The following is a 13,174-nucleotide window of genomic DNA, read 5'->3' as shown; positions in this document are numbered from 1 at the left end:
AGTATTGCACTGAAAGGGAGAGCCAACCCCCCTCCCCGGCTAGTTTAGTGTGTGCTCTCCGAGGAGCCCACGGTGCAGCCTCCAGTGCTGGCCTGCGGAGAAGAGGGGCTAGCAGCTGGTGCAGTATGAGGCGAGTGTAGAGAAAGCGCTACTCTAAAAAGGGCTGAGGGCATCTTTCCCTGAGACCATGGGTTACGGAAACGTTTCCAGGCTGTGCCCCATTTGGGGATGGTGGGGAGATGGAAATGGGAGCTGAATTCCCTTGGGACGGTGGAAGAGGAATAAGAATCTATTTAGAAAAACTAGTTTGACGTGGATTAGGGATAGTGCGGTAACTGGAGCAAATGCCAAAAAGGGGCATGCTCCCTGTCTTGTACTTTAGACCAGATCACTTTAGTTTGAGGAATTGCATGGTCCTGGTGCCTACGCTGCCCTTGGGAATGTGTGTAAGTTAAACAGTTGTGCAAGTAAATATGTATTTGTCCCTTTTGTATAGCAAATGGCGGACGACGCCGGTGCTGCTCCCGCAGGAGGTGCGGGAGGTGCAGGAGGAGCTGCAAGAGGGGGTTTCCGAGGTGGCTTTGGCGGTGGTCTCCGAGGCCGTGGTCGGGGTCGTGGCAGGGGTCGTGGAAGAGGGCGTGGGGCCCGTGGCAAAGCTGAAGACAAAGAAGTAAGCTCATTTGTCAACTCTGCTATCTTTACCCAGTCTTTAAAGACTGCTGTCTTTCTCTCTGTAGTTCTAAGACATGTATCTGTGTTTAATGTTTCGTGAAGTTTACATGTGTTAATGGTCACATGTGGACACCAATGACAAATGCATTGTTAGAACTGGGAGCTCTGTTATACTTTGATAATCATGTGATTGTTAATAGAAAATTGGGACTGCATGATTGGTTTTCTAAAAAGTTTTTCAAGCTCTACATAAAGCAATTTTTTCTATTGCTGTTGCACTTTAATGATAAAAAGTATGTTACTGATAAAACTAAAGGAAAAATAAAAATTTATAAGCTCTAAGGGGCACAGCATAATTCTTGCATGATTATGACACCCTGGATTATCACTGACATTTATTGGGTGTTTTCTTTTTTTACAGTGGATTCCTGTCACCAAACTTGGTCGCCTAGTCAAGGATATGAAAATCAAGTCTCTTGAAGAGATTTATCTCTTCTCCCTTCCAATCAAGGTAAGCCTATATGAATTGTGTAGGTGTCTCAGAATTAGAGTGCATACTAAAACATTTGCAAATCGGTATTTTTATCATATAACAGGTGTTGCATTAGCCAGTTGGGAAGTTCTGATTATAAAGATCTGTCCTACTTTAGGGCTTAAGGGGTTGACAGTAGATGGGATTCATCTGCTCCCTTGTGATAGAACACTACATAGTTGTCTCAAGTGGATTGAGTCTCCTGCCTTCCTTTGAGTTATTGGGAATAGGCTATGTAAAGGTAGTATAATGCCTGATACAATGCAGCAGCTGTGTTCTGATGAAAGTGGAAAATACAGGTTTCAAAACGCAAATCAAATTTATTATGACTTAAGTACATTGGATTGTACTGTGCATTATATGATATAGTTTGAATATTTAAAAACTTGCGTTTTCTATAGTAGATTATTCAAATCTTACCTAAAATATGTTCATACTATCACTCCATATTGGTACATAGCACTGTTCATTTCTGTGCTGTGTGGCAGGAAGCTTATCAATACCATCTTAAGCCTGTCATGAGGTAATGGGTAGCTTTTGAACTGTGATTGACTAAGTTACTTTGCTTTCTGCAGGAATCAGAAATCATCGACTTCTTTCTGGTATCTTCCCTGAAGGATGAGGTTCTGAAGATCATGCCTGTCCAGAAACAGACTCGTGCTGGTCAGCGTACCAGGTTCAAGGTAGCTTTTCACTCTTGACTAAAGTGGAAGCAGATTGTTTCATTTAATTGGAAACTGTTCCATCTTTTGGCTGATGTGATACTTATTCTCTTGGTATATATTGTTGTTGGATAGTAAAGAATCTACAATTACTTTCACTGGTGTTCACAACATTAGGTGGTATAGGAATTATTAGATGGTAAATCATAGATATTCATGAGACCACCTACCAAATATACAGAAGTCAGCTCATAAGCACTGTTGTGTTAATTATTTATTGAATACCAGTTATATCCTTCTGAATGTAGCCTCATAAATAGCTCTTACAAAAATTCACAATTCATTTATATTGCATGATACTGGTATGATTCACCAGGAACTGAGTGTTGTGGAGACACTGTATTTGGTCCAAAAGAGGGAATGCCATGTGGCCAGTTTTCAAATGCAGCCTTCTGGCCAGGTGGTGGCTGCAGAGGGTATTCAAGAATCAAAATCCCCAATTCTCTCCAACCTGAACTGTCCTTGGTTTAGGAACAGGGTTTGGGGGTAAAAGTGGGTTTAACAGCCTACCAGCCCCCAGTACAAATTTGAGTAGTTGGAGTTGCTGTAATTTATACTTGGCTGGAGTGGTGTGTAACTGCGTAAATGGAAGGTAGCAGTGTTCCAGTCACCCCTACTGTATGGGGAGCTGCAAGGATGGGGGTATTGCCCCATTGAAAAAATCTGCTGCCTTTAATGGTCTCTTTACACTTCTGGAGTTGCAGTGCAGAATCTGCTGCAAGAGGTGTACAGCAAGTTTGGAAAACTGGAGATTCTCAAGATTGTGCTGGAGATAAAGGACTCTACCATAACCAAGGGGCAAAATCTGTGCTGGATGTAGTCTGAGGTGGTAAAAGGGTGATAGGGTATGTTCTTATTGAAAGGAGGTTTGTAAGTGCAACATGTATACACAGCTAAAAAGCTTTTCTTTTAATTTTAGGCTTTTGTTGCTATCGGTGACTACAATGGTCATGTTGGCCTTGGTGTAAAATGCTCCAAGGAAGTTGCCACTGCTATTCGTGGGGCAATCATCTTGGCTAAACTATCCATCGTACCAGTACGACGAGGCTACTGGGGTAACAAGATTGGCAAGCCTCATACTGTACCTTGCAAGGTAAAGACTAATTTGCTTCACTATAGCTCTGTGCTGCACTTCAAAGCATGAAGGAGTTATTAGAGCTTAAATAGTCTCATAGATTAGTTGAATGTAATCTGCTGTTCTGTTTAGGTTACTGGTCGTTGTGGGTCTGTTCTGGTGCGTCTGATCCCAGCACCCCGTGGTACAGGAATTGTATCTGCCCCTGTTCCAAAGAAACTGCTGATGATGGCTGGAATTGATGACTGTTATACTTCAGCTAGGGGTTGTACTGCTACCCTGGGCAACTTTGGTAAGTTAAGTTTTGGGCCAGATGTCAAATCTGTTAGCAGTTTAAACTGTCTGGCTTAAAATCATACTGTACCTCTGGCCATTTTAGATGCCTTTGTAATATAGTCCCAGTGAATGACTAAATTACCTGTTTTATTTAATACTTATTTTAGCTAATGTTAAATTAAAAGCCCTTATCAAACTAGGAATTGAGCCCATATACTACCAGATTGTACAGTGCAGATTGATCCTGCCAAAATTTATTCTGAAGTTAGATCTGTCTTGTAATAAAGGCTTTGAGGCATTGAATTATAAAACCTCCTCCTCCTGTGTGTTCTGTTCAAAATTCTCTCAGCTCTGCTCAGTTACACTTGGCTGAAGTAGTGTAATTGTCGTCATTGGAGAGAGAGAGAAAATGAGTTCAATATGCACGACAGAGGGACCGTGGGATATGGTCCCCCTGTTCCTTTTCAAACTCTACATTTTTTTAGATTGAGGGCCATTAAATTCTGAGGCAGGCACTGGCTTTTGCTGTCTGTATTGTGCCTTGCACAATGGAGTCCCAGCTTTGTTGAGGCCTCTTATTGGTACTGTGTAACACAAAGTGCAATGTCTGACTTTTCTCAATAGCTAAAGCCACCTTTGATGCGATCTCCAAGACCTACAGTTATCTGACCCCTGACCTCTGGAAGGAGACTGTGTTCACAAAGTCTCCTTATCAGGTAAGAATTAAATCAGGGCATTTGTTCTTCATCTCAGAGTTCATCATGCCAAACTCCTGAAGGCTGACTTCATTAGGAGTGGACTTCCTTAAAATTTCTATTGCAGTTAATAAAGTGAGGATGTGGTTTCATATAGAATCATAGAAATGTAGGCCTGGAAGAGACTTTGAGAAGTCATCTAGTTCAGCCCCTGTGCTGAGGCAGGACTTCAAGTATACCTAAACAATCCCTGACAGGGTTGTCTAACCTGTTCTTAAACCTTCAGTGATTGGGATTCCAGTCCATAACTACCCGTAGTTATTTTTCCTAGTATCTAACCTAAATTTTCCTTGCTGCATATTAAGCCCATTACTACTTGTCCTATCTTCAGTGGACTGAGAACAACCATCACTGTCCTCTTTATAAAAGCCCATAATATATCTGTGGTGTGTTCGTGCCGGGGCTCGACCCTCCTGGGCAGGAGGGGAGCCACACAGACTCACTGCCGGTGAGACAACGGTATAGTTCTCGGGGTTAGGGCTCAGGCCCTTTGGCACAGGGCTGAGCAACACACAGTTTAGGGAGCTCAAGCCCTCGGGGGCAGGGGCTGAGCAACAGTACAACAGTATAGTGATTGGGATAGGGCCAGGGCTCTACACCCGAGCGGTGGGTGAGGGGGAAGCCTGCCACCCGTGCACGGGGTGGGGGGGGGGGGGGGGGACGCAGGCCCACCCACTCCACTGCGTCCCAGCCCAGGGCCCTGGCAGTGGCCACTGCCGCTGCTGGTCAGTGGGGTGTCCTGACCGAAACACACTGACATCGGCTCATACATGTCTACAGCCTGACCAGGGTCGGCTACCCCCAGGCTACTTCCAGGTTCGCCCTCAGGGCCTACCTCATCCGTGGCACTGGGCCCAGGCCAGTCCACCAGCATGGGTTCCTCTCGGCTGGGGCTTGGAGGCAGGTCTGGCAGCTCCTCGGGGAAGTCCGGCTAATTGGACTCAGGCGGCTCCTCGGGGTAACAGCAGGGGCTGAGGGGCTCTGGTGGCGTCTCGCCTTCGGGGTTGGGGTGGGGGAGTTCCAATGGCTCCTCCCAGTGACGGGAGCGGGCGGTCTCCGGTGGCTCCTCCTCGTAGTGGGCTCGGGGCAGCTCCAGCCAGTCAGGGCCCTGCCTCAGGCTGGGGCCTCACTGAGCTCTGGCGGCCAGCTTTTATACTTCCTGTCCCACCCCTTGACTTCCGGGGGGCGGGAACAGGCGGTGGTGGCTCCGCCCGCTTGGGTGTCTGTAAGGGCACTCCCTCTGCTGGGCAGGAGGGGAGCCACACCGACTCACTACATATCTGAAGACTTATCAGGTCCCCCCCAGTCTTTTTTTCAAGATTAAATATGCCTAGTTTTTAACCTTATCATTTTCGTTGCTCTCCTCTGGACTCTCCAAGTTGGTCATTGGTATCTCCTGGATGCCAAGCTAGCTAGAGAATAAAATGGGGAGGGAGGGAGCTTGGAAGGTTAGGGAAAAATACAATTACATTTGTAAAAACCCAGTCTCTAGTTTAAAATGGATCCGCTGTACAGTGAGGCCTGCAACATCATTTGGTTCAAGGCAGTGAAATGTTTCATTCTTTTGCAGGAATTCACTGATCATCTGGCTAAGACACACACCAGAGTTTCAGTGCAGAGAACCCAAGCAGCTGCTGTGGCAACTACTTAAATGTTTTTGTACAAAATAAAGTGATAAGTGAACAAGAGTTTGGTGGATTTTTAATCCATTGGAGGGGGGATGCAGATTCAGCTGACAATGTGGATTTCTGTGTTTAAGTGAAATCTCTGTTCATGAAAGATATGGGTACAGTGAAAGGTTCAGTTGAACATACGCTAAATGTGATACAGTAGCCAAAGTTACTTTTGACTAATCCTTAATTTGCTAAACATCTGAATGACTTTTAAAAAAATTGCTGCTTGAAAAAGTAAGTTTTTTCTGATTGACTTGCCCAAACAAATGAATTCAGAGACAGCAGCACTCACTTATTCAACAACTTACAATAACTGGTGGGACAGAGGAAACACTTTTTTCCTCAGAGAAAAGTGAATTAGGTTTGAATGATCAGCATGTAATAGGATTACTGAAACAAAAATCGTTAATGGTTAATTTTTAGGAAGACTGTTTTTAAAAAAAAATGGAAGCAGAGATCAAATGCAAGTAAAGCACTGAAGACTCCCACTTAAGTGATGCTGAAAGAAACCAGAACATCTTTGAGGTTATGTCTGAAAGAATACTGTTGTTGGGAGTTAGTGTAAAGATACCCACTACTCACTGATGTGGGCCCAGACTGAAGCTTCCTCACTACTAATGAAGGTCTGCTGCTCTAGAAATGAGATCAGATAAAACTTATTTGTTCTGCAGGATCTGGTGGTAGCTTTCATGAAAAGTCAGTCTAACAGACTGACTAATGTAGACCATACAAAAGTAGCTTGTAAGTACTTCAATTATTTTTAAAGACTATCAAGACCACAGGGCCCCACTTGGAAGGCAAACTAAGAATTTTCTGCCAGTCAAGGATGGGATAATTCTTCAATACAGTAGTAGTGATTCACAAGGCTAGTCACTAAAGCTGTCAAAAGCAACTTTATCTGAAGAGAACTGCAGTAATTACCTTCAAAGACTTGAAATAAAAATTGCATCCCCAGTTAGGACTTTCTCAAGGTAGAAAGAAATGTACTTTGATGCAATCAATGGCTGCGTTCCATACAGAGCATTATTACTAAAGGACAAATAATGCATTATCCAGTTAATGTTTAAGGGGGAAAATAAACTCCCAAGTCATCTGCTTGGGAGAAGTTAAAACCCTCACAACCAGTTAACATGCCTAAAGGTGCTCTGCTTTCAAGCATCAGGAGTTGCCTTTCTAAAAGAGACCAAGGGAAAAATCAAGCAGAGGTTTTTGGACTTAAATGTTTAAAATGACCTATTAATGTGAAAAATCCTTGATCCATTGACATAGTTGACCATGAAAGGGCTCCCTGAGTTATAATCTTCAACTCAAACAAAGTGAGAAAGGCCAAAAGCTGTGTAGAGTTGGACCTTGCGAGGGGAATTAAAACCAATAGCAAGAGGTTTTATAGCCATATAAATAGGAAGAAAATAAAGAAAGAAGTGGGATCGCTGAAGACTGTAGATGGAGTGGAGATTAAGGATAATCTAGGCATGGCACAATATCTAAACAAATATTTTGCATTGGTCTTTAATGAGGCTAATGAAGGGTTTAGGAATAGAGGCAGCGTGACAGAGGGGAATAAAGGAGGGGGGGTTGACATTACCGTATCTGAGGTAGACGCCAAACTCGAACAGCTTAACGGGACTAAATCAGGCAGACCGGATGATCTTCATCGGAGAGTATTAAAGGAACTGGTGTGAGAAATTGCAAACCCGTTAGCGATAATTTTTAATGAATCTGTAAACTCGGGGGTGGTACCGTTGGACTGGAGAATAGCTAATGTGGTTCCTATTTTCAAGAAGGGGAAAAAAAGTGACCCGGATAACTACAGGCCTGTTAGTTTAACATCTGTAATATGCAAGGTCTTGGAAAAAATTTTGAAGGAGAAAGTAGTTAAGGACCTTGAGGTCAATGGCAATTGGGACAAATTACAACATGGTTTTACGAAAGGCAGATCGTGCCAAACCAACCTGATCTCCTCCTTTGAGAAAGTAACAGATTTTTTAGATAAAGGAAATGCGGTGGATCTAATATACCTCAATTTCAGTAAAGCGTTTGATACGGTACCGCATGAGGAATTATTGGTTAAATTGGAAAAGATGGGGATCGATATGAAAATCCAGAGGTGGATAAAGAACTGGTTAAAGGGGAGACTGCAGCGGGTCGTACTGAAAGGTGAACTGTCAGGTTGGAGGGAGGTTACCAGTGGAGTTCCTCAAGGTTCGGTTTTGGGTCCGATTTTATTTAATCTATTTATTACTGACCTCGGAACCAAATGTAGAAGTAGGCTGATAAAGTTTGCGGATGACACAAAGTTGGGAGGTATTGCCAATTTGGAGAAGGATCGGGATATCCTGCAGGGAGACTTGGATGACCTTGTAAACTGGAGTAATAGTAATAGGATGAAATTTAATAGTGAGAAGTGTAAGGTGATGCATTTAGGGATGACTAACGAGAATTTTAGTTATAAGCTGGGGATGCATCAGTTGGAAGTAACGGAGGAGGAGAAGGACCTCAGAGTCCTGGTTGATCGCAGGATGACTGAGTCGGCAATGTGACGTGGCCGTGAAAAAAGCTAATGCGGTCTTGGGATGCATTAGGCGAGGTATTTCTAGTAGGGATAAGGAGGTGCTGCTTCTGTTATACAAGGCACTGGTGAGACCTCATTTGGAGTACTGTCTGCAATTCTGGTCTCCCATGTTTAAAAAGGATGAACTCAAACTAGAACGGGTCCAGAGAAGGGCTACTAGGATGATCCAAGGAATGGAAAACCTGTTGTATGAAAAGAGACTCGAGGAGCTCGGTTTGTTTACCCTAACCAAAAGAAGGCTGAGGGGGGATATGATTGCTCTCTCTAAATATATCAGAGGGATAAATACTAGGGAGGGAGAGGAATTATTTCAGCTCAGTACTAATGTGGACACGAGAACAAATGGATATAAACTGGCCGTCGGGAAGTTTAGGCTTGAAATTAGACAACGGTTTCTAACCGTCAGAGGGGTGAAGTTCTGGAACAGCCTTCCGAGGGAAACAGCAGGGGGCAAAAGACCGCTCTGGCTTGAAGATTAAGCTTGATAAGTGTATGGGGGGGATGGTTTGATGGGATAACGTGATTTTAGTCAATAGGTCAATAACGTGCCATCGCAGGTAATTAGTATCAATGGTCCATGCGGGTCTGGCTGGAGAATCTTGCCCACATGCTCGGGGTTCTGCTGATTGCCATATTTGGGGTCGGGAAGGAATTTTCCTCCAGGGTAGATTGGCAGAGGCCCTGGAGGTTTTTCACCTTCCTCCGCAGCATGGGGCAGGGGTCGCTTGCTGGAGGATTCTCTGCGACTTGAAGTCTTTAAATCATGATTTTGGGACTTCATCAGCTGAGTCAAGGGAGAGAATTATTCCAGGAGTGGGTGGGTCAGCTTTTGTGGCCTGCATCATGCGGGAGGTCAGACTAGATGATCATAATGGTCCCTTCTGACCTTAAAGTCTATGAGTCAATCTCAGATAATCTTAGTTCAAGCTTTCATGCCAAACCAAGGGAAATCTTCCTGCTTCGTTTATAAAGATGAACAATTTTGCTTGCAGTCTGCTGGCCAGAGCACTTTTTCTAGTAGTGTGCATGACTATGCTGATAAGGGAACACTGCTGTGTTCTGCAGTGCAAGGATGAGTACTGCCAATGTTTTTGCTTATATTTCTTTACAAAGTGGCATTGATAGTTCTAATACATTCATCTCTTAGCAAGGCTGACAGCATCATAAGCCCTAGAACCTAGTTATTTGGCAGAGATGTCCTCTGCAAATGCTTTATTGTACAGTTGAGTAATACAACTCATACAAGCCTCAGCATCCAGGTACATTGGAAGATTCACATACTACAATGAGAAGTAACACAGCTACCACTCTGAAACCTATCACAATACAGTATTCATACCTTAAACTTCAAATACTACGCATTGAGGATTTGAGCTTAGTCTTTTGCTTCTGCTTGTGCTTGTGCTTTTCTTTCTGCAATCATTCTGTGTTTCTGCTTCATTAAACATTTTCTAGCATTTCCATGGGCACCAAGATCAGCATCTAAAACAAGATGAGAAGAAATGCTGTGAAGTGTTCAATCAGGCCCTTTAGCTTGATGCCCCACTGAAGACTTTAACAAGGTTATAAATACCCCCCCTTCATTACAGTTCCATCCTCTGAACCGGGGTGGGCAAACTTTTTGGCCCAAGGGTGACATCTGGGTGGGGAAATTGCATGCTGGGCCATGAATGTAGGGCTGGGGCATGGTGTGCAAGAAGGTGCTCAGGACAAGGGGTGTGGGGTGCAGCAGGGGGCTCAGGGCATGGAGTTGGGGGGCAGGGTGCACGAGGGGGGCAGGCTCCAGCCCGGCGCCGCTTACCTGGAGCAGCTCCAGGATGGCAGTGGTGCACACTGGGGCCGGGGCAGGCTCCCTGTCTGCCCTGTCCTCGGCCCTGCACCACTCTGGGGAGGGGGGAAGAGGGCTCCACACACTGCTCTTGCCTGTAGGTACCTCCCCCAAAGCTCCAATTGGCTGGGAATGGAACAACGGCCAATGAGAGTTCCAGGGGAGGCACCCACAGGCAAGAGCAGCGTGAGGAGCCCTCTTCTTCCCCGCCGCAGGGACGTGGTGCCGGCTGCTTCCCGGAGCAGCACGGGGCCCGTGGCACCACAGGGGTGGCAATCCCACAGGCCGCCATAGTTTGCCCACCCCTGCTCTGAACAAAGCATAGCCACAGTTCCTTTCTGAGCACTTATCAAAGAGAGTTACTCTATGGCCCCTCTTTCAGGAGCGGAGGACACCAGTCTCCAAATCTTTAGGTTAGGTTTAGGATATTAGACATCCTCTCCTGCTCTCCCCCGCAAGTCATGCCACAGTCAAACCTGAACATTTTTCAAATAAATTAAGAGGCCTTAGATGGCCTTACTCACATCTATCTTGATAGGCTTGAGCAACCTGAGCAAACTGCTCTATCTCCTTTGCACAGTTCTGACTGAAGTTAGGTCCTTCCCTGGTCTGGCAAACTTCTACCCTTTCCAGAATTATCTTCACAATTTCCTGATCAACTTTCCTGTGTGTGTGTGAGAGAGAGAGAGAGAGATCAGTGTGACTGCAGCAGTGGCAATAACTTCCTGCAGCTGGAGAGTGTAATAAGTTACATTCTGGACAGAAGAGACCATTTTATTAGCTGCTTTAATATGGGATACAATTAAAAGGCACAACTAAGCAAAATCAAGCCGCAGGGGCTTGGCAGCAATGCCATATGTAGTGGCAACAGAGAAGGAGAATCAGTAGTGATTTTTGGGTTCTACTCAGAGCCCAACTCAGGCATGCTGCAGAAAAGATACTTGGAACTCTGTCAGGGATAGAGGAACACCAGCAGCTGCCCAGTATTTGAAATAAGCTTCTAAGGAAGCTTATTGGCTTTGCTACTAGCAGAAGAGAAGCTTCCTAAATTGGAGCAGGAGCTAGGGGAAAACTCAGTGTGGAGTATCTACAGTGACAAGCGATGATTGAATCAGGAACAGGCTTCTAAACTTTCATGGGGGGGGGGAATCTATTATGATTTTGCAGCTTCAAACCACATGAAAGCTGCATACCAATCCCAAGCAATCTACTGCAAGAAAAAAAAAAATACTGTGTTCTACTGGTTTTCTTCAACTGAATAAGGCTCCAAAATCATTACAGCTATGCTGTAGATATACATACATGTCCCTCCTCCACTGCGCCTCAGCTTCAAAGAAGCATACATAGTCATCCTCCAAGCACTCAGTCAGATCCGGCACACGGGTGAAATTCCGATGATAGTAATAAGATCTTCTCTTCGCATGTTGGCGTTCCATCCATTCTGCAAGAGTCAACCACCACATTCATGCATCTTCAAGGTACTAATCAAAGAGATGGACAGAACCAACTAAAACAACTACTGGGCAGGGAACAGTTCTTGTTTAGGATGGAAAGCATACAGGACACACGACACAAATGGTCTCCAGAACCTAACGTGTACTGGGTGACTTGGAAAATAAAAATGAAAGGAATTTTGCAATATGTATTTTGTTCTGCAACAAAATCTTGAGTTACTTTCTATACAGCCTATGTGCCACTGACTGGGCAGGAATGATTGATGATATCAGGTGCATGTCCACCTGCCCTCACTTTCCAGAACTAACTCTACAGAGAGAATGCCAAGCTGTAACCCTATGGAAATACAGTAAACGCTATACTAGGATGTCTAAGCTTCACAAAATCAGGCAAGTCACTTGCCCTCTGGGTTATTAGCCTGAGATTTTCTATCAGAGTTCAAAACTAACCAGGGAAGGGAGACCAGCGTTCCTCATGTTATCAGAAGTGATAAATGACTCTCCATCAAAAAGCGAGAAGGAATCAGTGCATACCCCGGGGGGGAGAGTCTCCAGAGAGCACATGGCACTGAAAGTAACCTGGTACCGGGCAGTTCCGCCAGACGGGAGTGGGACGCATCCCCGGAGCGCCAAGCCCCGTCCTGGGCAGATCATAAGGACGGCCATACTGGGTCAGATCAGTGATCCATCCAGCCCAGTGTCCTGTCTTCTGACAGGTGTCCATAAGCCACCGCACGTGGCTCTGAGGGAGCTCGGAGGGGACGGTCCCCCGTGACCCTCTGGCAGCAACAGGTCAGCTGGCTGTTCCCACAGCCTCTGCTCAGGCGCTGTCCGGCAGGGAGAGGTGCCCGGGGGGCTCCCTGAGGCGGCTGGGACCCAGACCCTGGCGTGCAGCCCGAAGCCCTGCCCCACAGCAGGTCAGGGGCGTGCCCCGGGGCTAGGCCTAGCTCCACGGGGATGGGCCGGGAGAGGGGAGGCCCTGCACCGACCCCCGCGCGGCTGCAGGGCGGAGCCGATCCACACAGCGGGGCAGGGCGCGGGTGCTGCCCGGGGGCCCGGCCCGCTACCTCGGAAGAAGGTGACCGGCGCGTCGACGGTGTAGTAAAAGAGGGTCTCGAGGATAGTGAGCGGGTTGGGCAGCGACGAGCGCTTCTCGGGGATGGGGGTGCGGCTCGGCGGGCTCTTGTACACCTCCGGGTCCCAGTCGTCCGGCATCGCGACACCGCAGCGGATTCTCCCTCACCGCCGGCCCGGACAAGATGGCGACCACCTACCAAAGCTGGCGGGGGGGGTCAGGTGCGGGCCAAGGTCAAAGGGGACGCATGCGCAACCCGGGTAGCGTCCTGCCGCGCGGCGCTTCGAGAGAGAGTCTCGTTTCCGGGGCAGAAAACGGCGGCCCGCCAATACGCATGCGCAGCGCCACGTATTCCCCCCGATGCCCCCTGGGATATGTAGTTCCGGTCGTTACAGCCTGATGCTCCGGACTCTCCGCGAGCCTGGGGGAGGGGTAAAGCGGAGAACGCCGCCTCTGGGGGCCGCGCCGGCGGCAGCCTCTGCCCGGGGAGGGGGGTCAGCATGTAGCACGCGGTATAGAGCCTGGCAAGTGGGGGGGGGG

General features: G+C 46.6%; 2 protein-coding genes and 1 non-coding gene across 3 annotated transcripts; 2 read left to right on the top strand and 1 right to left on the bottom strand.

Annotated features, from left to right (window-relative positions):
* The first annotated feature begins 474 nt into the window (after positions 1-474).
* On the top strand, positions 475-5,720 carry RPS2 (ribosomal protein S2). Its single transcript, XM_024212422.2, has 7 exons — positions 475-670; positions 1,094-1,183; positions 1,780-1,887; positions 2,846-3,019; positions 3,134-3,293; positions 3,902-3,993; positions 5,603-5,720. The coding sequence occupies exons 1-7, from the start codon at positions 500-502 to the stop codon at positions 5,681-5,683; spliced, it is 876 nt and encodes a 291-aa protein (XP_024068190.1). The 5' UTR covers positions 475-499; the 3' UTR covers positions 5,684-5,720.
* Positions 3,617-3,756, top strand: LOC112115418. The gene has a single exon (XR_002908816.1). It is a non-coding gene; the product is annotated as a small nucleolar RNA SNORA64/SNORA10 family (small nucleolar RNA).
* Positions 5,721-9,458: 3,738 nt separating the features above from the next.
* NDUFB10 (NADH:ubiquinone oxidoreductase subunit B10) lies at positions 9,459-12,855 on the bottom strand. The gene is made up of 4 exons (XM_024212421.3): positions 12,627-12,855; positions 11,408-11,546; positions 10,630-10,769; positions 9,459-9,759 (listed from the first exon to the last, which is right to left on the bottom strand). Exons 1-4 carry the CDS (start codon positions 12,772-12,774, stop codon positions 9,653-9,655), a joined length of 534 nt encoding a protein of 177 aa, XP_024068189.1. The 5' UTR covers positions 12,775-12,855; the 3' UTR covers positions 9,459-9,652.
* Positions 12,856-13,174: the final 319 nt, after the last annotated feature.

This window comes from Terrapene carolina, unplaced genomic scaffold, assembly GCF_002925995.2.
Source record: "Terrapene carolina triunguis isolate 2854851 unplaced genomic scaffold, T_m_triunguis-2.0 Scaffold24604, whole genome shotgun sequence".
NCBI lineage: Eukaryota > Metazoa > Chordata > Testudines > Emydidae > Terrapene > Terrapene triunguis.
This window is presented reverse-complemented; position numbering and strand designations above follow the sequence as displayed.

Excerpts from the sequence above, each read along its gene's own strand:
- RPS2 (XM_024212422.2), top strand. The coding sequence starts at position 500 with ATGGCGGACGACGCCGGTGCTGCTCCCGCAGGAGGTGCGGGAGGTGCA. Across the intron at positions 1,888-2,845 it reads GTCAGCGTACCAGGTTCAAG|GCTTTTGTTGCTATCGGTGA; the intron begins GTAGCTTTTCAC and ends TTTTAATTTTAG. Across the intron at positions 3,294-3,901 it reads TGCTACCCTGGGCAACTTTG|CTAAAGCCACCTTTGATGCG; the intron begins GTAAGTTAAGTT and ends TTTTCTCAATAG.
- NDUFB10 (XM_024212421.3), bottom strand. The coding sequence starts at position 12,774 with ATGCCGGACGACTGGGACCCGGAGGTGTACAAGAGCCCGCCGAGCCGC. Across the intron at positions 11,547-12,626 it reads GCCGGTCACCTTCTTCCGAG|AATGGATGGAACGCCAACAT; the intron begins GTAGCGGGCCGG and ends TGACTCTTGCAG. Across the intron at positions 10,770-11,407 it reads GCGCAGTGGAGGAGGGACAT|GAAAGTTGATCAGGAAATTG; the intron begins GTATGTATATCT and ends ACACACACACAG.